Genomic DNA, 23,829 nt, shown 5'->3' with positions numbered 1-23,829 from the left:
AAGGAAGAGGGGGGGCAGCAGTTGTGGGTAACACGAGCCACGCCTGTGGGACATGGCCTTGAGCAGGCTTGAGAAAATCTGGAATGTTTAATGACTAGTTAAATGTGTGCCCTCTTGCACACAACTGGAAAAGAACCAGCAGAATATTTATTATGGTTATATACTTATAATCCTCAAACTTGAAGTTCTAAGAAGACAATTTTTGGGTATCCCAGACTTGCAGTATTTCACGTGGAAGGCACTGACTCCCTGGCCCCAAACTTAACAACTTCTGGTATAACAAGCAGTTTCAGTGAAAGCAGAGTAATTTCCTTTGGAGGCATTTTTTCAAGGGAAGAGAGTAAAAAATACTGAGTGGAGGTGTAAGAGAGCATCAGTGAATGAATTCTATGTGCTTGATGTGCTAAACACATTAACAAGCCTTACTAGGAGTTCTCTAACCCCAGGGAATATCTCTTGTGATATGAAAATAGAAGTGGCACATGTCACAAGCTGAAAACTGCTGAAAAGGAGACTTCAATGTCTATTAGAGATGACAACTGAAAAGTATATTGCACACCCATACAATTCCAAATAAAGAAGAGCTGAGTCAGCTCAGAGTTTATTATTAAGTGAAAATTCCAGTTTTACATAAAAACTACAGTCACTAAATTGAACAAGATAATATATAGCATAGTTTAATGAGAAATTGTAAATAATATTCTTTTATAAAAATGTTTATATTTATGGAATATCTTGCAAAAATGTCATGTTCAATGTGACTGAAAAACATTTCCTCATATTTTCAAGGAGGACTTTAAATAGAGTCTGTGTTGTACTTTTCTATGTGTAGAATCATCTATTTATTGCATTTGAAAAGAGCAGTAGCAGAAACAATGACCAAACATTTAGCAAGAGGATAACATGATCTCCTGAAGCATCAGCATTCAAAGACAAAACAAAGCATGGGGAGCATCAGAGACATTTACCTGACAGCTCGGATGGCTGTCTTGAATGTGGGGATCATATCTTCCATAAGAAAGTCACTGCTGTCACCTCTCTCTTCTGCCATAGGTTCCCCTGTTCCTGCATCTTCGAAGCAGATCAAAAAGAAGATGTGTGAACATCTGACCACACAATATTTAGAGGGAGATGTGGCTGACTAAAGCATTATATAAAATATATGTAATCTAGTAAAGGAACATCTCTTGCAGGTTCCTCTGTCTCTGATCAGCTCTTGAAAGGGATTTCTTAATTCCACTGGGACAGCTGTAGGACACATTATTTAAAGGTTCTCCTCTCAGGTTTCAGCATTTCTGAAACGTTTGGAACATTTGGAATGTTTCTTCCCTTCCAATGGATTTAGAAGTTGCCACTTTTAGGAGATTTTACTATGAAAAAATGTTTGGTAAAATTACGTTACATAAAGCTAAAACAGAGGTAGAAGCTACAGGCCAAGTTCTTGGAGCTCATGTACCTTCATGGAAGAGAATAATCAAGTTCCCACTGTGGACCCTCAGACTACATCCATGGTAGTATGCCCAGCATGCACTGATGCCAGCTGGCAGAATAAAGGAGAAACTGTTATTCAGAGACCATTTAGGAGCTACAGGTAAGAACAGGAAAATGTGTGCCCAGGGAAGCTGAGAGGAAAATTGCCCTATGATGTTGCATGGACACTTGCTGGAAATGTGCTGCGGGCCAGCTGTCTTGGGAAGAGTGGGAGGGAAGCAGCTGTTGACTCTATAAAACAAGGTTTTAAGAAGTTCCAGTGAGGAGATATGTGAGAAGTCCAGACAAGGACTAGCACAGGGCTGGATGCAGTCTAGGGTGGAGCAACTCTGCTGAAAATCCAATGGTAGCATGATGGCATGTGGGGTTATTTGGATATAGATTCACTGCCCAGTGTGCAACCCTTTTTTCAGGTCAGATAGGTTGATTACACCACTGGCTTTATCCCATATCAACTGCTGGTTTTCTGGAGGGCTATTGTCTTATTTGAAGCACCGTGCTGCCAGGACTACAGCATTCAGTTCCTGCAGCCTCCCCAAACGTGTCATGTCAAACCAGGGACCAGCCATGCTTGGCACAGAAAGTCACAAACCTTCAACAGAAGATGCAGAGGAACAAAGTAAAATGGGAAAAACAGGGGATGGGTAGAAAGGAATCAACACAGATGGGCTACCTTCTGAGCTTTGCCAAAAAGCGTACGCTTTCATTCGGAATGCAGTGCGAAAACGCTCCTTATTATTCAAGACAACATTCTTAGGCTCTTTTGAAGGACTTTCTTCAATGGCATCTACATTCAGAGGGGTAAATAGCTTTCCTTTAGTATTGGTACCACGAACCCGATCCAAGAGACCCAGCTTTTGGCTACAAAATAAGCAAAAGTGATCATTTTCCTCCTTTGTACACTTTTAACTTGTTTTCATGATGCTTTAAGTATATAATGGACTAAATAAATGTTTTGTATACAAGGACACTGCTGGGGCTACCATAATACATCAATGTCTTTGCAAGAAACAGTTAAGCTCCATAAATAATTAACTGCTTATATGAGCATTTTTTTGTAGCAATGTTGAAAATGTTACCAGAGGGTCTTGCTATCCTCTCCAGGTATCACAGTGCTTCAGCTCCTGTAGCATGTCAGAAGCATTAGATTTATTACTAAGAAAAGAAAGGCCACTACTTAGGAAGTTATGTTGTCTAATTATAAGGATGCTTGGCTTTCCCTGTTCAGCTCTTTCTTTAACTATTGGGTCTGTGGCAGGCTATTAAATGAATGACTCATAGAATCATAAAACCATAGAATGGTTTGAGTTGGAAAGGACCTTAAAGGTCATTTAGTTCCAACCCCCCTGCCATGGCTATGGACACCTTCCACTAGATCAGGTTGCCCAAAGCTCCAGCCAACCTTGGCCTTGAATGCCTCCAGGGAGAGGGCACCCACAACTTCTCTGGGCAACCTGTTCCTATGTCTCACCATCCTCACAGTAAAGAATTTCTTCTGTATATCTAATCTAAATCTACTCTCAGTTTAAAGCCATTACTCCTTGTCCTATCGCTACGTGCCCTGGTAAAAAGTTCCTCTCCAGCTTTCTTGCAGGTCCTCTTTAGGTACTTGAAGGCTGCTATAAAGTTTTCCCTGAGACTTCTCCAGGCTGAACAAGCCCAGCTCTCTGAGCCTGACTACAGAGGAGAGGTATGCACAGCCAGGAGTAAAAGAAAGTCAGATGTCCTGTGAACAAAATAAATTATCGGCAAAACACTTGAAAGGCATTGCTGAGCAGTTCCTGGGTACAAGGCAGAGCAGGCTACCACCATTCACTTCCAGTCATCTCTCACTATACTAGAAATAGAGGTGACCTATACGAATTGTAGTAAAGTGACATATTTTATTCCTGTAATAATTCCTTGCACTTTCTTCTTACAGACTTACTGACCAAAGACATTTGTCCTTCAGTGAAAACACATAGCTAGAATTGCATCTACCTGGCATCTTACCAGAAGCAGTAACCCTTCTGGCAGCCTTCTGACTGTAACAGTCTTAAAGACAATTACTTAAACCATTAAAAAGAGCAACATAAAAAGAATTTGCTAGCGAGTATATCAGCTCTGAGCACTTTGTAGGTGATAGATGGTATAAATATTTGATTTGTGTGTTCACTTTGCTGCTTAAATATTTGTTAATTGCACACTTGCTAAAAATTGTGGGGCTGAGCCACGGGAAGAAAGCGTGCCTTTTAACCCATTCCTGGACGTTGCACTGGGGGACAGCTCTGGGGAAAGGTGAGTTGTGCACACATGGTCAAGAGGCAGGTCTGTGCAGGACACCGGGTCAAGCAGGTTGAGTGGGGGGAGGGAAGAAGCCACCACAGCAGACAGGTTTCTGAGAGGCACAATGGGAGCAGAGCTGAAGGAAGAACAGCAGTGGTGACCTGAAGAAGGAGATTTCATAGGTATGCAGAGAGGTATATGTGCAGCATGCTCAGCAGAAGCCATTAAACTTGCTGGCAGGAGAAGCAAACATGGGAAAGGTCCATTGTGCAAGGACATAGCAGGCAAAGATGGAGACTTGTGTGCAGACCTTACAAGTGAAGGGTCTCACTCACAGAACTGCTTATGCTCCGTTTAAGGATTACCTTGATCAGATGGATTATTTTCTATTTTTCTATTATTTTCTACATTTATTTTTCAGATGGATGTTCTACAACCTCTGGTGTCATTGGTGCACACCTTTGAAAGAAGGATCTATTTCTGTCTCAGAGCTCTGTATGTTGCAGTATCCCACCACAATGGAAGTTCTTAGGACACTCCTCTCAAAATGATAAAGGTGAGATTTAAAGACACATGATGACATTGCAGCTTTCATAAGAGTGCTGACGCCAGTAAGGATACTGTAATTTACAGCATACAAAATCCCCACTTGATCTGAGCATTGCACATCACAGCTACTGTGGGTTTTTGTGTTTTGGGGGTTTTTAAAATATGAATAACTGAGATGATTTCCCCCAGTGCTGGTATATCAGCATTGAGGGGATTGAAGTCAGTGATATGAGAAGATAAAAGCATGGATTTGAGTGAAGAATTAGAATAGTTTAAGTGAGTAGTATTAATATTACTCAGACTTTTCCCTAATGTAATTTCTTGAGGAATTCATTCATGAGAGGAAGATATGCAAAGTACAGACAAATACATGGAGCAAAAATCAGGGAATACTTCCTTCTTTGTAGAAAAATAGGAGACATTACTTGTTGACATCTGTGGCAAATAAGACCACAGAAAGTGTAGGGACATTTTCATGTTTGGTCTTAAGACCACCTGCTCTTAAATGGGTTCCCTAGTGGTTGCATTTGGGTTGGAATCAATTGATCCATAAGTTGCTGTAAAGGCCGAACTGATGGTGAGTGCAGAGGCCCAACAAGTGATCCATGTTCTACTAAAATGGGAGGAATCCTGTGACCTCTGTTCTGCATCATTTTCACTTCTCTGCTTCAGAGGCCAGGCTTGAGAGCAGAAATGCTTTACAAGACAGCCACCTCAACTTCACAGAATTTCTGTGAAATTTGGATTCTTCAAGCACTCAGCTACCATATATATAGGAGAAGAAAACAGCTAATGAGCAAGTTTAGAAAGGGCATGAAAAACAAAGGTGAAGAAGAAAAAGTCAACTGAATGACTTGTGTGGGGTTTTTTTTTAGAGAGTAAAGTAGGGAAAATAAATTCTCATGTCTCATTGGTAATAAAATTAGAGTCTGAAGGAAGAATTAAGTTTGAGAAGGATGGTCAAGAAGAGTTTGGAAACATGGCACATAACTGAAAAGGATTTTAATATAAAGGAACACACCAAAAATATACCTGAGTGATAACAGTCAGCCAGGCAATATAAACTGATGGGCATTAAGTTGTTAGAGAGTGAGCTTGTGAGGTCCTCAACATGAAGAAAAAAAAGACAGAGCAACTAAGCACTTTTAGTATGGTGATGATCCTTGTAGGCTGAAGGAGACATTGAAATAAACTTAAAGAAGGAAGAAACAAGCAGTTTTAGGATGAGTAGATTTATTCAGTGATAAAAAAAATGAAGACATTTTTCCCTAGGTCTGAAAAAATTGTATGTACAATAGGTTTGTTGCAGAGATCAGCTTTTCCTGATGGGGGGATTAACAGAGTCACCAATGACAGATGAATCTCAAATGAAATGGGAGACTGTAGGCCACCTGTTCTTCAGGATTTCAAGATCAAATGTCTTGGTTCAAGAGCTTCTGGAGAGATCTTTCAGGATAGAAGAAAGCTCCTAGAAGGATGAAATCTAGCAGTGAAACTCAGATGATTTCAGATGATGAGGTGACCTCTCAAAGGTAAGAAGTGGTCCCATACCACACATTGGTTTCAAACAATGTATTAAGTGTCACAAGATTCAGTGCACTAACACCATAGAGAAGTTCCCAAGGGAAGAGTATGTTTAGGGCAGAGAACCTGAAAGATGAAGCAGAAAAATGGGTAAGACTATTTACTAATTACTGATTAGTAATTAGATTACTAATGTTTATAAAAATAGTTTAATACTATATTGGAATATGGTTGTCATTACGTATGGCCTCTGACTCTCTCTCCAAAAACTTGCTTAGTCCTTCAAAATACATCTCCAGATGTCTCAAAGTTTGTCCCTCAAAGCTCCTGTAATAACTGCCTTCCTCAGCAAAAGACAAGGAGGCATGAAATGCGTTGCAAGGATCTATAGGGATCATAGGAAAAGGGTCAGTGGGTGAGCAAAGGATCAAAAACATTAATCCTGTAAATTATTATTTTTTTTAATAAGGCACAGAAATATAGTCTATATATGCAGGGATTTCTGCCATGGAGCTACAGGAGAACAGGAGTGATCAAGATTTGATATCTTCCTCATAGATCAAAACACATCACAATATTCCTTTTCATTCAGCACTAAAAGCTACTTGGTTGCAGTGATATTTTCCACCATATATGTAGGCACATTCATCTGTGGGTTGTTTTGTTTGGATTTTTTTTGTTTGTTATTTGTTGGTTTTTTTTGGAGGGGTATGGTTTAAGGTAGGTAATATGAACCAAAAACATTCTCAAATTTCTTTCTAGGGTGTTTCTCAGCTTTCCCCTTTGATAAGCATCTGCTTAGAAACAAACTGTTGCCCCAAAACTGCTTCTCAAGCATTTTAAGTTTAGAAGCTAGAACTTATCAGATCTCTATTAAGCTGTTTTAAAAGTTAAATGTCCTTTCTAAGGTTAATTGTTGGACCCCTTTTCTATAATCAGTGGGAAGTTATCAACCTACAGAGTGCAGTTCAGTTCTCTTTCACTTTGGGATGACTTTACAGGTGGGGGAACTTGTCTCATTGTTGACTACATAAAGATCTAGATGAGAAGTAATTTCAAAAGGTCTCCAGTCTAAGTTACCTGAGCTGAAGCATCCCTCATTAATTGAATCTTGATGATTAACCCTTAAAGTAACATTCAGATTCATAACAGCATGTTTATGCAATAAATATAATCAATTGTGTTCATATCCAGGCAGCCAGAGCAGTAGAATCAGAAAATAATTCATCAGTTTCACATGAAAAAACGCAACAATATGCTATATACAAAATAAAACCCAAAACAAAACCCAAGCTTCTTTCCAGATAATGGCTAGCTGTCATCAGAAAAAAAAAAAAAAAAAAAAAAAGGACTTTATTCACATTTCTAATGGATGAAATCTGGGTCTGCTGGGGTTTTTGTGCTTTTCAAAAAGACTTAGGAAACATTTGTTCGCATGAGACAGTCATCTCCTTCAGTAAACCAGCATGCCCACGGTCAGCCTCAGAGGTACAGCATGCGCAGGTCACATCAGCCTCCAGGAGAGGGGCTAGGACAGTGGTTCCCACCCACAGGTGCATGTGCTGCTGCTTGTCTTTCAGAGTCCTCCTGCTGATATTAGCTCCTCCCCTTGGGACAGTGGTCCCACTTCACTTGGCTCCCTTACATTCAATAAAATGTGATTCCTGACTTCCAGGGCAGGCCCAGAAACTAGGCGGATTCCAATGCATTCCAAATGTGCTGACAAAAGTGCAGAGGAGTTTCTCTGATTTGCTTGGATACATTGCCATTGCATACTTGCCTACTGCTGCATCCTCTCCTTTGTGGTGGACTAAAAATTTTCCTAAAACCTTTGTCTTTGAAATGGAGTCCCAGGATGAGAACTCCTTAACTCTGTGGTGGATACAGACCACCACAAAGGGAGGAAGGATGAAGCAGTACAGACAATTTGGCTTGAAAACCAAACCTAAATTAAAATTCAGCTCTTAAGTTCTTGACTTGAAAGCCTAGCTAAACAAAAATTAATCTCTCAGGTTTCTGCTCCTCAGGAGCAGTGGGAATTATTTTAGACCATCCGGGAGATTAATTTGGTGGGTGGATATACAAGAGGTGGCTGGATTCTGCAGCAGATGTTTTACCCTTGTTCAGAATAAAGAGTGGGAACCACTGAACTAGAAATGCTTCTTCCAAGAAACAGTCATGCAAGGAAATAATGCAGTTACATCCCATCATGCAAGCCAGATACTCTCCTCTCTGTGCTTTGCCTAGTATTGGAGTTTCATAAACAAACGATTCATGTATGAGAAGAAAAGTAATGAATTAATGCTAACAGTGACTCAAACACAGCCTTCTTCCATATATTTACCATTTTCACCTACCAAAGACTAATAATAATTGGGAAATTTTTCCAGATTTTTTTGCAGTTCAGCTAATCACTAGAACTAGTTGGTCTCAAGTAAGCTGAAGCAAAAGGCAGTCGTGTTTACTCCAATATTGTAGCACATTATCAGCTGTATTTATACATGTGAACTTAATTTTGGAAAATCAGACATTCTGAATGAGATTTCTGGAAGTATTCTACTTTGAACTATTCCGAATAGAAATTAGCACAAAACCAATGTTTTGAGGACAGCCATGAATCCTGCAGTGAATATGTTCAACTAATCTCAGAAAGTCCACAGTCTTTTTAATATAAAACCAAGAACACTCTGCACTTTCAAGGTACTTCTGAACTTGGGCCCATCAGCTTTCCCTTTTATCAGATAACACACTTTTCTGTAGAGAGGATCTCACTAAAATGTTCACTCTCAAAATGATTGACTGCAACTACTTGACAGCTAATATCTTCATTTAAAAAGCCACTTTGCACCCTGAATCTTGAGGTCTAAATTTGCAAATTTCTGATGTTTGAGGAGAAAAGATCCCTTTTCAGACAAAAAATTTCTATACTAGTTGGTGGTGTATGCCCTCATTGATACTTAAGTATAGGCATGACTCTAAATCCAAACTCACCTACTGCCCAGAAACATGAACACAAGTCCTAACTTCAGCTTAGTTTTGATGCCCTTCAGAAAGAGTTCTTATGCACACTAACAGCCTTTGCTTAGCCCCTCTTCTCATCTACACTTTCTAAAGTGATTGGAAATGAGTGAAAAAAAGCAATGTCACACCAATCCATGGGGAAAATAATCCAAGTTCAATACTTTGTGAAAACAGGATGGATATTTTCCCCAGTGGGAACAGCCAGCAATGTAGGTAGAAACCACATGGGTGTTGACCCACTCTTTACTTTGCAGTGAATGTACCTCCATGTATCAAACACTAGACAGCAAATCAAACTGCAAAATCAATGTCTCTTGACTAGTGTTCATGGGCCAATCATGCAACGACAAAAATGGAGCACTTCACTAGCAGCTCTTCAAAAGTGGAAGAGCTTAGGCTAGAAAAGCTGAGTTGTGTGTTGACGATTTCACGTTTGTGGAATGCAGTTTGAATTATAATAATGAGCTAAAGCTGAATGATAGCAAAATGTTTGTGCAGGGTAGAATAAAATGATTGACATTTTAGTCAAAATATTATTATTTCTGGTGATGTGTCTTCCAGATTTCTGAAATGCCACAAATTATTTCTATGTCTCTTTGTAGGAAGTGAAAGTTCTTGCCCCACATCTTAGGTCACAGTTCAGCAAGATATTTAAGCATGCTACTAACTTTATTTAGAGGATCAAAAGCATCCATTTGTTTTCCATTTGCTGAACTACAACCTGCAAACACACACGCAGAGACGTTTTTCCACTGAAGTCAAAATGCGAAATAACTTGCATGAATTTGTGTTGACAGGTTTGGGACTGCATAAGGAATGGTGTTTAGCTCTTACAGTACGTTTGTCTCACAGCAAATTTCTAAGTGATTTGCAGAGTAGGTTAGTATCATTCCCATTCTGTGTAAACAGAGAAAAGCACTTCTTTCTAGGCAGATCATTGGCAGAGCCAGGAGTAGTTCCCCTGTTTTCTGAAAAGCAGAACAATGAACTGTCTGCAAGGTCATGCAACTTTCTTTTTGGGCTTAAATAACTTTTCAGTCTTATTGACCCTTACTTTTTATGGTGGTTAGATGAACTACTGTAGTCAAAACAGAAAGTGCAGGCAAAGAATGGCATGCAAGAAATATGAAAAGAGTAAGGCTCAATTGTTATTTGAATGTATATACCTAAGTTTTCTTGTGAGGCTTGATCCAAAGAATGACTCCCTACTAAACATGACATTACTGTAAAGTGAAGAAAAGTTATTAAGATGAGACGTTAATGATTACCCATGAAAAGCTCTATGAGAAAGAATGGGAACAGCCTTTCATTTGTAGTTAATGTAGTGGAAAGTTCAGAGTGGCTTTTTTCTCCTTCCTGTTTTGGGCAGATGTATTAAGAAGAAATGCTGACAGCAAAATTTTCCACCTTGCAAAGTATGATTTTATTTTCATTATGTTGTTACTACCGGCCATACAAAAATGCACCACATTATATGCATTCTTTCAGACTCACATAATAGGATTAGTACCGATTCTGCCACTTAAAAAAGATCAAACCAACTTTCCAAAGGCAGAGAAATATTATTTATCTTGTAGGGATAAGGAAATAGGGAGAAATCACTTTTCTGCAATCACATAATGATAGATCTAGGAACACGCTCTCCTGACGTCTAGTTTTACAGTTGGACAATGCTAATTAGGAACAAGACTCTAGGAGAAAGTTTAAAACCCTTTGCTAAAGGGCTTGTGGATACAAGCATCGAAGTGAGCACAATCCCAGTTTCTCCTGGTTTGGGGAACTACACAGGGCAAATAGGGCAAATGCTGTTAACAGAGCAGTCATATGCACTGCTTCCCTCCACTGCCTATAGGACTTAGCCTACTGTCTAGCTCAAGGGTAGTCCCATGTGCTCTTCATCACATCTCACATCTTCACAGTCTTAGTTTAAAAGGAGCTTCAATAAAGACTTGGGTTGCTGCCAGAGTTTAATTGGCTTTCTACTATCACAAGTCCTTCCCTGCAGCCCTGCCTTGGGATCCAACTTCTGAAACAGACTGTTCACCCTGTTGTCTCCCCTGTGTTTCTCCCAGATGGGCTAAGAACAAGGAGCTGCATCTAGCTGAAACTTTGTCATGTCCTGCTTCCAAGGAGAGATACTAGAAGTTCAACTCTGCTACTGTGGAGTTCCTGAAGAGTTTCCACACCATTGAATAGAAACCCTGCCACTTAAAGTGCTACATGTCCTCAAATTTTAACATGGCCTGGCCTCATTTTTACTTTATTAACTAGTTAAATATTCTGACTTTTCTGGGAAAGCTTTGGACCAATTCTTCTCTCTCCTTCATCAACCACTGTACAGACAATGCAGTTTATTACTAGAGTTTTCCCATTGAGTACTTAACTGACACAAGAACCAGGAGACTGAGCGCACTTAATGGGTTGCTCTCTCCAGCAGGACTGTGTTTTCTTCTTGCTTATTTATTTCAATACAAACTTAAACACAAACTGCAGTGGAGTAACAGTAATACTTTCTAAACTAGATCACTGCAGGAAGAAGAGGAATATTCTTTGTTTTTAATTATCTGGTCTGTAAATAAGAGTTTTATTAGAGATGGGAGGTAGGACTATCAAAACAATCAGATTTTATGGCTCAGTCCCATGCCTACTGAAGTCAGTGGATGCTCCTAAAAGTACCATTTTTCTGCTTACCTGGAGGGTTTCCAATACTTCTTATTGAATGCTCATTTCCATAAACACATTCCTGCTAACAGGAAGGCTCCAAAGGAGGTTTACTGGTGATTTTGCTGAAGGTTATTACGTATGTAACAACATAAAAGCAAGATATATCCAGCTAGAATGAAGGGCCTTGGGATTATAGTTCTAAAGATTCTGAGCTGTGAGTCATACTTTTCAGTTTTTAATCCAATGCACCAACTTAAAATGACTTCTTCTACTGGCCTTAAAGATACAGTAACTCAGAACCACAAACCATCCTGTTACTGCAGGTTCAGGAGCTTCTCTAGGGGGCTTGTGATCAAAAGCAAACATCAGCAGTCATTCACTTCCCTAATTTTAATCTGCTGCTGCATCTGAGTCAGAACTCGTCTTGGTTCAAGGTGTGGATTTACATGCTCAGAAGGATTTCAGATCCTAAACTCTGTCCTACATATTAAAGGGCAAAATTCAGCTGCTACCAATGCTGGAGATGGCTAAAATCTCCTGACATATACATTAATGCAACTGAGCTTGCTCATGACCTCTTAACCTGAGCAGTGCCACACATGTATAGCACTTAAGGTTCATGAGGGTTCACAAACTAGGTAACTCCCATGTAGGCAACCTTTGAAGAGGAGCAGATTAGGTCATCATGATGGTGGCAGGAGGGGGAGGTAATCTTTTCCCAATAATTTTGCACTACAGCACTTGTCTGCATTGTAAGAAAGCCTGGGATAGATTTTCTTTTCTGTTGAAGGAGGTTTGCACCCCCAAAAAAATCACAGGAGAACAGCAAGTGTGAATCTATTTTTTTCAGCTTCCTTTACTGAAATGATGTGTTGCATAACATCTTTAAAAAAAAAAAAAAGATAACTTCTCATCAGGCCAGGGACTGGAACCCGGGCTGATCTCTGACTAACAGCTTCCAAAATTTGCTACAACTCTCGCTCTTTTTCTCTGTGCTGTGAATGGAGATGCAGGTGGAAACAGCTTCAGCACGAGTCTGTGGAACTATTTATCCTTTAATTGCTATTGACTTTCATTGTGAGTGATCCATTGATGGCTGTTTAACTATTTCACATTTTTAACCTAATAGGCTGAATTATTTTATTCACTTTTGAATCTCCAACTTAGCTGGAGTGTATTATATAATTTTCATTTCAGACCTTGCAGGTGGACTGACAATGACTGTTCTGCTGTAGTCCTCAGTGACTGGCCAGTACTAATGATTCCTTCATTCTCTTTGCTTGCAAATTCCCCAAAGTGACTGGGAGAATTCCAATCTTGTTTCAGTAGGGATGGGACCAAGGCCTCAAACATAATGTAGCTTTTTAGTACTGCCAGAGAGACTGACTATACCATCTTAACCATCCATCTTAGTATTTGTTGTCAAGAAATCATGGTGAACTGACACAGACTTGATCCCTTACACCACAACAGTGCTCTGTGCAGAAGTGCTGAGTAATAACATGAAGCAGAACTTTAAATTCTCCCCAGAACAGCTTGGATGATAAACCCTGGCCCTATGACATGGATCAGGAGAAATCTAGACCATGGTTAATCATAACACACAATAAAGCTCTTTACAGACAATCAGCAAGCAACACTGCATTTGTAGAATTAGCATTTTAACTGTGTTGTTAAATTGGGAAAAAAGCGAGCAGTTAGGAAAGGGATTGGTTAATAATTTTAAATGACTGTTTGTGTTGTTAGTAGCGTATTTTGGTTAACAGCTCATGAATCCACAAAGAACATTTGACCTGCATCCTCCAATAACTATACTAAAACAAGGCTACAATAATGGCAGCTACATACCTGGCAGTACCATCCAACTGCTCTTTCCTTTTACAGAAGGGAGGAAGCATTAGAAGAAAGCAAGGAGAGAAGAATTACATAATAAATTCAGCATATTTTTTAAACATAAATTTCTAATCTATTGCTGTTTAAACACCTTTTGTTCTGTGACCATGACTCACAGCAGAATAAAAGCTACATTTTCAACCAGCCATAAAGCAAAGAAAATGATACAGGTTCCTGAAATCAGTCTGTGTTACTTATATTTGTAATCCAGTCTTTGTTAAGAAGTGAATTCCCTCAGCCTCTCTCCCAGGACCTTATTTGCAAAATACCTATTAAATTTCAGGTAGCATTTAAATCACAGAAGAACCTACATAACAATGAACACACTTGAAGTCACTGTAACAAGTCTAGACTCCAGGTGAGCCTAAGAATTATTCTCCAAACAAAACCTGAGGTCAAGAAATGCTCTAGAAATTACTCTATAATGGATAATGTAGGGATAGAGAGTAAGAAGGGACAAAGAAAAGGAAAGAAATATACTGGGTCTTTATTAAACACTTTTGGTGTTTGTTCTTAAGACACTTCCTTTTTGATGTATGTGAAATCAATCCTGAAGAACTATATTGTCAATAAAACACAGAGAGAGTTAGTACTTGTAAATTCCCCTTTGTGAAGGCAGGAGCCTGAACTGTTTCTTCAAGTCAGTTTTGAGCAATGGCTGGAGCTGCAGCACTAGCATGGTGATCACAACTTACACCTGGAAACCTGTGTTTGAGCTGAGCAGTAGTTTAAGGGCACATTTTTCAAAATGAGGCATAACAGCAAGTCCAGAATTAAAGCTGAAAGGATAAACTTGTACAAGCAATTCCCATGATGAGGAGCTTATGGTCTATAGCTAGAAGTCTTGGCTTTCATAGGGCTAACATTTTAAAATGTTAAGACCTCAAGATAAGGAAGGTGCCTGACTGACAGGTAGGAAAAGCAAGGATCAGACAGACTACATAAACATATGAACAACACAATTCTCAGGTCAGTTGAGTTAAAGAAGGAAAAGTAAGAATTTTTAGCATACCTCATATATTAAAATACAGAGCAGCACCATAGAGGGTGTGAGAAGTACAGGTGCCTTTAAAATTCAGGGGGGAGAAACTGAGATTTCTAAGGCAATGAACTCCAGAGTCTCACAAAAGGAAGCTGATGGTGAGGCAGCCTTTGTTTAGTGCAAACATGAGAGCCACTGATGGGACTTATCCATGTGTCCCTGACACATCCCACCAGGGGAAGGGAGAAGAAATAGATCCAGAAGCCAAAAGCAAATTTTTTGTTCTCAGCCAGGAAGTTAGCTGGGAACTATCTGTCACCTACAAAAGCTATCTACCTACTTATATAAAGTCTGTGTTTCCTGACTTCTACTTTCACAGAAAAGAATGATGGGGAGAGGGACAATGTACTTACCTGAAAAATGGAAATGATACAATTGATTCATAAAACCTCCAGGTAGCAACTAGATCAATCCTGTTGGGGTTAGTAGCATAGTATCTCCAAGCAGCCTGAATTACAAGGGGGAGGAAATAACATCAGGTGAAGCTTCCGTAGGCTGAGAGCAGCCAGATTGCTTCAAAGAACATAATGCACCTGAGAGACTATCTGGAAATTAATTATTAATCAGCCATCCCAAATGTGTGTCACTCTATGGCAAAGTTATTGACATTGGGTTATGATCTGGCAGGGCTCTTAAAGGAAATAGGACATGGAAAAAACAACCAACATGAACAAGATATTACATTTGACTAAAATGGTTTTATTCTCCTGCCTGGTATGTCTAATGAGCCTCAAGCACTGCTGGACTTGTCCAATATTTCTGGAAGTACTTAAGCTACTTTACTATCTAATGTACCACAAGAGGAAATTTTGCTGACCAATTTTCTATTTCAGCCTTTAACTCCCATCAAAATTCTCTAAGCACATACTTAAAAAATACTGTAGCTAAATTAGCTACTTGCTAAGTGGAGACGCTTTAATTTAAAAGGTGAACTCAATTCACAGCTCATCCCTGCAGCCCCTTCTGTTTGCTGAGGAGGTTTTTTTTTTTTTAATGAGAGCAGCACAATATGCCCTCAGCCTGTTTCTGCTGAGGACTGGCTGATCCTGAGCGGTCCTGAGCACCAATGCTTCCATTTGATACCACAGAAACTTTCCCTGTCCCTCTGTGGAAATGCTGCTGTTTACTTCACTGCCATCAATGTGTGCTCCACACCTATTAAGAGTAACTCCTGTCAAATTTTTCAGTCCCCAGGCTTTTAATTTTAAGCTTAATTTTCTGACTTCAGAACAAAGACCTTAACAAGTCCGAGTGAGATAACAAGTTTCTTCTCATTGAATCCTCGGATCATCCAGTGATATAACAAAAGATCCAGGGTGTTTCAGTTTTTAGAAACCACACGTACTATTTATGTGATTTGCCTTGATTGAGTCACTCTCTATTGTGTTACTTCTGTTGCTGTTTCCACATCAATAACAACATAACTTTGTACATAAACACATTTTCTCAAGGGAACTGACAAAATCTGGATTTTGGAAAGAGTATGCTTTTGACAGCTTATTTTCTGTGATTTTGTGGCACTGATGCAGAAGCAGGTTGTTTTCCAGAAGCTAGCTAGCTACCATTTATCCTAAAGGCACTGTTCTGAAAAAAAATAAATCTGGGAATTGAAAGATTCATCAAAAACTGCAAGGACATCCGTATTATCTATCTCAATGTGAAAAACCTGACTGCTTTACAAACACAGCTTCTCACATCCTGCAATGGGAAATGAGGATTTGGGCAGGGGGGGGAAGTGTAGGTCCTTGTTAACATGATGCAGCAGTCTTCATACCCAACATGTTTTCAAGGAGGGGATAGGTGGGTGCAAACCTGAATGAGTTCAGCTGCTGGCTTTCTTCTTTTCTCAAAATGTTTTTGACGATGTTGCTCCTGGACCTTCAGTGCCAGCCCTGAGCCCAAAATCCCCTGAAATCATAGAGTGATGAAGGATTTTAGACATGCCTTACTCAGAAAAAAATGGATTAATGATGAGAGGAAACAGGTCTATGGATGGAGATGGAGATGGCTATGTGGAACCTCTATGCAGTACAACTTGCCTTTCCCACACTCTGATCAGGAGCTATGAGGTTGTCATGGTCCTCTGAAGGACCACAGGGCACACCAAATCATTGTAAAGTACTCATCAGGGTCCTTGAATGTCTACTGCCTTTCCAAGCTGGAGGTGTCCAGGTGATGTATTAGTTTCTACTCAGAGCACAGTGAATACATTTTGTGTGGTTATGGCAACAGCAGTAAACTAACCCGGGCCAGGATACAGGCTATTGAACTGCCCTGTGATTTCCCAGAATGTTCTCTTGGTGGATTAATTTGGTCCTGTGTCCCCTAGCACTGTCTCAGACAGTGCCCACACATGGTTCAAGGAGTATCAGGGTGACATATTATTTCCAATAGGCTCTACACAAAGTTGGGAAGAAAGGATTTTGATTTACTGATATAGACCAACTTGAGGGTCTGAATCATTTCTTAAAAAGACATTTTGATTCCACTGGCAGTTATGATCATTTTGCCATCTTTTTGCAAGCGTACAGCACTGGTCTGTGGCTAACAGAGGAGGGGGAAGGTACTTACTGCAGGAAGAGCAAAGAAAGACACTCCAATGAGAGAGAACGTCGCTGCAATCAACCGTCCCTCCCATGTTTTGGGGGTCTTGTCGCCATACCCAATCGTGGCGAGGGTGATCTGTGGGCAGAACAACCAGGGCTTCCCATAAGAAAAATAAAGCAAACAGTTCTGCTTTAAATGTCCCCAGGAAACTTGCATAAGTCAACTAGCTCCACAGGTGCTCGCACGTAACTTCTTGAAATAGGGTCTTGACCATGGGCCAACCAATTTTTTTAATGGCATTGTGGACCAGAGGCATTGCAGCAGGGGGAATGGATTTAGTCTTAAAGCAGCTGCCTCTCTAGGATGTGTTTGTTGAAGGGGAACTCTATGTGACACTGCACGCCCGTGCAGATCTATCAAAAGAGACACTCATCTAAAAGAGAGCTTTCCCAGAAGCACAGACTTATTTCTGAAAAGGGTTGAAGCACCTAAGGGCCTTTGTCTGACTGGAAATCAACAGGGATATAAGTTCTGTTAATTGGTTGTAGGGGTATCCCTCCTTTGTTAATATTGTACCAGTAACATGCTCCTCACCCAAATTTAGCAGCACTTATAGTATTATCCTTAACATCCATACTTTATCTCTTCTTAGAGATGAAGTTTTTAAGAAGGGGATAAGGTATTTTTAGAGTCACTTACCAGCCCCCACCACAGTGCATCTGCATAGGTTTCAAACTCTTCTTTCATCTCCACCCCATTAGCATCCTTTTCAGGAACATCTTTTTCAACCAGATAAACGAGAAATGAGGACAGGATGAGTGTCAGGAACCCGATGTACCAAGCAGTTATGAGTTCCTGCAAAACAATCAGATGGACAATGGCTGAAAACAGTCTCAGTACCCACAGAGGCAGAGTGAACATCAGAAGAGAAAAGCACTGAGGGTAACAGTAGAGCTGTCACTCCTAGTTTGGTCACTGCCCATGACCAGTCCACCTCAGCACTTACTGGGAAATAATGCAGACATTTACAAGAATTAGCCCTTGCATGGCATCTTCCTTGGGAACAGCTTGGAGCAATCTGCAGCTGTAGCTCTGCATAAAGCTGGGTTAAGGGCTTAGCTGTGCCCATGACACAACGTCCTGCAGGGCTCTGCTCCCAGCCTTGGCTCTTGCCACGCCTGCTGCCCCTAGGCTTGGTCAGTCTTGGCAAGCAATCAACAGCTCTGTCCTCTCCCTACCTCCAGAAAGTCAAGGCTGCAGGATGTAGTTCCTTCTCTTTAGGTATATCAAAGAAGGTTCCACCATGAATGATGTTTTGACCATGAATCAATGCAATGAGAACATACCTTGAAAATCATCTGCATGAAAATAAAAACAAAGCTTCCTTGTTTTAGAGAGAGTGACTAAAGTGGAGCGTGTGGCTAACCCCAGTGAGGTGGGAGGTGCAGTAACCCAAGTTAAAAGCCCAGCAATGTCTGAAACAAAGCAGAAACATTTTGGGTCAAGGTGTTGCAAAGTGGGTAAAACCCCCAATATCCTACCTCCTTTCATTTTCTGAGAACTGCATTTGGAAAAAAAAAAAAAAGCTGTAACTGAGGATTTCATAATTGAGTCTTGAGGTAAGTCAATTGTCTTGAATAATTTCTGGTGTGCAACCACAGAAGGAAAAACGTGTTGGCTAACCTTGTTATCAAAATTGTTTCTTTAGTGTCTCCAGTAAAGCAAAGTCCTCACAATCCCTTTTTAACTTCCTCAGCCAGCTGAGGTCCAAAGGGTGGTGGGGAATCACACAAAAAACATTTGAATGAAATCCTGCACAATGAAGCATTAAACAATTTCTAAACAATCTGTGTGACACACAGACTTCTTCAGTGAGCTCAGTTTCCTGAGGAGCATTTCTGACATGTGTTTATGTGCCACCTGCCTTGTAGCAAGTTTATACGGGGAAGAAACAGAAGCTGATATGAAATGAAGCAGGGTGGGTATTCCTATCAGCCACCACAAAGAAGCACAGCCTAATTATGCTGTGCCAGCTGGCATTTCAATCTTAAAAAGACCTTAAAATGTCAGGAATGTCATTCATGGAAAAAGTAGTATGGAGCACAGAGTACGTGCAATTTTTCTATACCCTGTGCAGACAAGAAATCTCATCTAGAGGATTTTTATGAAGATACTTTTTAACTTGTAGTAATGTTTGGTGAAAATACAGGAACACAACGTATCTGTCTGGTGCAAGACAGGATATGTCTGGCTATAGCATCAAGATAGACTGAGGAAAGATGATTTTAGAAATTTTGCCTGTCTGGTTTCATCCTGTGTGCATCTTGGGGTTGTCTGACCCATGATTCCAGAGAGAAATTATATCAGTTGCTCCCTCAGAAACCACATTTCTGTTAACCAGCTTCTTTCCATCTCTTTGGAGGCCTGCACCATCTGTTGATCAGACAAGTCTGAAAAGCCACTACAAACGTGTTGCAACTACAGAGGCATTTCTGTCAAAGATTTCAACACACTTAAAGGGATATCCCTGCTCTCACTCAGTGTAAAGGTAAAATTCATGCTGTAACACGCGTGGGAATGAACACTGTCTCTTGTCACTTCCCAACACCACTCTTGAGAAGAAAAGGTAAAACAAGAGGCAAAAGCGCTTCAGAGAATGGAAGAGGGAAGAAAGATGAAAGGACAAAACTGTTGCTTGAACTACCAGACACAATCATCCCAAGGCACCGCTGTACCTGCGCACCCCTCCCCTTTCCCTTCAAGTGTCTCTCCCTCAAAACCCATCTGAGCCCTGCCAGCTCCTCACTTACTTTGCTATGTGCACAAATGGCTGATCCCAACAGCTTCCAGGTGCCGCCCCGCCTGTCCATTCGGAGCATCCGCAGGATCTGAAGGAAGCGGAGGCTTCTGAGAGACGTGGCCAGGACATTGCCCTGGTTCCCAACAGCAACCACTGGCACTGAAGCAATCAGCACAAAGATATCTGCAAGGCGAAAAGAACAAAGCCTGCCAACAAAAGTGGCCTCATCACCTGCTTCTTAATCCCATCTGGCTGTGCTGCAAGTTTCCCTAGGTAAATTTTAAAGCTTCCTGAAAATGCCCATTGCACAGATATCTCCACCTGCCCTGGAGGTATCATGGACAGTACCCACCAGAAAGCCTCATAATCTGTTTACAGATCGATGCATGAACAGGAGACACTGCCTGAGCTAGCTTAGGGATGCACAGAAACAGTGTCCTAATGCTGACAGAAAACCAGCCTTAAATTCATCCATCCCATGGGAACACAACGGCAAACAGGTCAGCAGGTAAGATATTCAGTTTGTGATGGTGCATTTAGTGCTTTGTTCTTTTGGCTGACTTTTTCCAGTAAAATCTCAAAGCCAGTACCACTATTTTTTTTTTTTTTTGTAAGCACTCACAGGGCCAATTTGCTGATCAACTAAACAGGTTTAGCATGCAAATCACATTGCTGTTTCTTGGTTTATTTCTTTTTCTTTCTTTTCCTTGTTTCCTCCCTGCTTTTTGATCTTATACACATACAAGGAAAAAAGTGGTACCAAAAGGCTTTAAATATTGTCTGAGCACTCAGTCTTTATATTTTCTTCATACTGTTTCCAGACAAAAAGAGCAGCACCGTATGGATTTCAGATATATTCACTTTCTATCATGCTCAAAACAAACTTGTGCCAGTGACAACCCAGAGATGATATTAATAAATCCAGTGGGATCTTTTCTGTTCTGTACGTAGATGTCAATGAAGCTTCATTCTCATAAGTGAGATGACACTTTTACCACGAAAGCCTGAGACAGCATCAGTCCCACTTGGTCACACCATGCTCTTCTGCCTTCACAAAGCTATTACAAGTGTAAGAAGTATTTATACAAGAGTAGCACCCAAAGGAGCACCACTAAATTGAAGACAGCACACATGCACAAAGAAAATTTGTTCCAGTTTTGTCTACCATTTACCCACAAGATGAACAAAAGGAGGGAGAGGGAAGAGGGTAGCAGGTGTTCACGTAACTGCAGCACCACAGCTCACCAGAGTGCTGTGTGCTTTACAAAGAAAGAACAAAAAGCTAGTGCTTGGCCTGAAGAGCAGCAAATAAATGAGTGAGTCCTGGAAAACTCACAAAATGGGGAGCTTTAGGAGAGGATTCAAACATTAATAATGACTAGTTTTTATGATAGTTGTAGGCAGTGCCTTCCAAGCCTGAAAGAGAACACAGATGATATCACAGATACTTGCTTGTAAATGCAGACCAACAATACAAAGGTAAAACACAACATTCAAATGTGAAAGAGGACTGGGGAAGATGGCACACTGGATCTGAAGTGGTTTGAAACTAGAGGCAGAAAGACCACATTTTGGCAGGAGCTTAAGAAAAATGCAGTGGGAGCTAGGACAAGAAAAGTGTGTTTGAAGAGTGAAAGGATCATTTTTTTTCTCACTGACCAGTCACCCAAAAGTCTTTTGAATTAATTGTGATTGCCAGATACTTCAAATAACTACTCCAAGCAGGACACAGCTCCTCACACAAAGTGCAGATCTGATTTCAGTGCTCTTTGCACTGCCATTCACTGGCTCTTGGACATCCCCTCAAAATGTCTTAGAAGGAGAAGGACATAATGGTGAAAACAGTGGTACAGAGCACGTGCTTACCCAGCATGCACAAAGGCTTCCTGGCAAATTTGAGTCTCCCCCTCCATCCTTTGTAGCGACAGCAACATCCAGCAGCCCAAATTCTTAAGGCAAACTCTGCTCCGAAGATGAAAATGGCAAAAGTTTCCTGTATCAAAGACACAAATTACTTTGTTAGACACGTTACAAGTTTTGCAGTAATTCTGGATACATGGAGATAGAAATGAAACATAGAAGGAAACAGATGAGGTACAAGTGTTGGGTGTGTGTGTGGAGGGAGGGGGAGAGAGTGGAAAAAAGTAGGAAGGAGAACACAGGTTGAGAGAGGCAAGGCAAAGTGGGACATAGCTTTACAGCTTGCTCAGTACTCTGCAGAAAGGATGTTCCCCTGCTGTTGGGTAAATGTGAAGGGCTTACCCTGCCTTGATGGAAAGGCAATTACTTCAGAAAAACACCCCTCCTGTTTCACACAAAGTGATTGAGTGGTGTGAATGTGTGAGTGGTGACTGCAAAGTCCCCAGTGCACTGTATACCCACACCCAGGTTTCCCACTAGCAGCTCATCCATGCAGCCGTATCTATAGGCACAGGGACAGGATACAGTATATTCACATATCACAAATTTAAGGAAATTATAAAGGCATTATTTAAAAGTCTCAGGTCAGTGTTTTTTTCTCTCCTTACTTTCCTTTTACTCAGTCGGTGCTCACAATGGATCAGGAACCCTCTGATATGTAAGTGTATTGTCACTGCTCCAGGACCAACAAAAGAAATCTTATTTTAAGTTTCACTGCTGATGGGGCTGATTTCAACTGAAGGACATTACCAGGGTGACACAGAAGCCAGTCTACTCACCAGCAAGAGGAGCCAGTCTCCTGAAACAGTTTCATACTCCTTGAAAGTTGTGAGGACAGCTAAGATCAAACACCCCAAGACAATCAGAAACCTGGAATGCAATGAAAGGAAAAAACACACCATTGTTAACCCTCTCTGTAACTGTATTGGCGACGTTGCCCATAAAAAGCTGGGTGGAGACCTTCAGGGGATGTCTACTTCCCATCGGTGAGCATTGAGATGGGCCCTCATGGAGCTCAAGGGTTCTCAACCTGGGCAGGGAGGCCTTGCAGTCAGGAAACCATGGCAAGATCCTACGTCTTGGTTCTGGGGCAGACATACATTAATTAACTCATGTGCATTCTTCATGCAGCAAAGAGATGATATTGTGTTTTGGGAAGGGATTGTATGGTATGGCAGAGGACTCTAATACTCAGGAAGTCTATTCCAAGCTGATGTGCTTTGTGTTTCAGAAAGTGGCACTGCAATTGCAGTGGGATGAATCTGCTTGGTACACCCTGAGACCTGAGAAACAGTACAATGCAGCACCAGGACAAACCTCTCCTTTGAAAACTCCATGGCTTTTTGTTTTTTTTTTCCCTTTTTGCACTTATTTCTATGCAGATGAAAAGAAGAAAAGGTTTGAAAGAGAAACACTAGAGAGGATAAAGTTCTGCTCTCCAATAAATACAGCGTGTGGATAAATCACTGCCCCGTGCTGTTGTCTGTGAGGCTCCAGAACACAGAGATCTGACAGAAAATTTAACTCCCACTGCTTGTAAATCCAATTCAATCCAACCTAAAGTGACGTTGAATTGTTTTGTAAAAGTATTCCCAGGCTGAACCTATTCAAATTCTTTTTATACACAAAAAGGTAAGAAAAATCAAGGGAGACTTGTTAGTGATTATTGTGAAGCAGAGTAGGGGAAGCTCATATTCTAGTACTTCATGAACTCAGATCATGGGCATTTTAATGTGCTCCCAAAACCTGTTCCACAGCAACAGAGGGGCAGGTGGTCATGGAAATATTTCAGAGCTTAGTGAATAAACTGGAAGGATGTCTCCATAAAGGCTCCTTTGCTTTCATAGCTAGGGTAGATCAGAGAAAAGATAGACATTAGGTACTGAAATCATCCCGGGAAAAAAGCTTGTTAAGCATCAAACTGTGTTTAGCATGTACTACTTGTTTTGCATTTCAGTCTGGTACCTGAAGTGTGATTTCATTTCTTGCTGAGTAAATCTCCACTTTGTTTAAGTGGGTAAAATGAGCAGAGTCCTGGAGTGTGGAGGCAGTGAGCAAGGACCAGGGGCAAGGCAGGCTCAGAGGAGAGACACGTCTCACCTCACCTGTCTTG

General features: G+C 40.7%; 1 protein-coding gene across 1 annotated transcript in view; it reads right to left on the bottom strand.

Moving 5' to 3' along the window:
* Positions 1-23,829, bottom strand: part of KCNQ3 (potassium voltage-gated channel, KQT-like subfamily, member 3) — a 33,327-nt gene that overhangs the window by 6,918 nt on the left and 2,580 nt on the right. Inside the window, exons 3-12 of the mRNA XM_008936049.1 lie at positions 22,496-22,586; positions 21,663-21,789; positions 19,807-19,979; positions 17,696-17,851; positions 17,021-17,131; positions 16,262-16,357; positions 14,803-14,897; positions 13,363-13,389; positions 2,165-2,352; positions 969-1,071 (exon numbers count right to left, since the gene is read on the bottom strand). Coding sequence (XP_008934297.1) covers positions 969-1,071; positions 2,165-2,352; positions 13,363-13,389; positions 14,803-14,897; positions 16,262-16,357; positions 17,021-17,131; positions 17,696-17,851; positions 19,807-19,979; positions 21,663-21,789; positions 22,496-22,586 — 1,167 coding nt within the window. The remainder of the gene's footprint in view (positions 1-968; positions 1,072-2,164; positions 2,353-13,362; positions 13,390-14,802; positions 14,898-16,261; positions 16,358-17,020; positions 17,132-17,695; positions 17,852-19,806; positions 19,980-21,662; positions 21,790-22,495; positions 22,587-23,829) is intronic.

Source organism: Merops nubicus, unplaced genomic scaffold (assembly GCF_000691845.1).
Source record: "Merops nubicus isolate BGI_N331 unplaced genomic scaffold, ASM69184v1 scaffold2780, whole genome shotgun sequence".
NCBI classification, from domain to species: domain Eukaryota; kingdom Metazoa; phylum Chordata; class Aves; order Coraciiformes; family Meropidae; genus Merops; species Merops nubicus.
The sequence above is the reverse complement of the archived record's forward strand: the minus strand, read 5'-3'. Positions and strand labels throughout refer to the sequence as shown.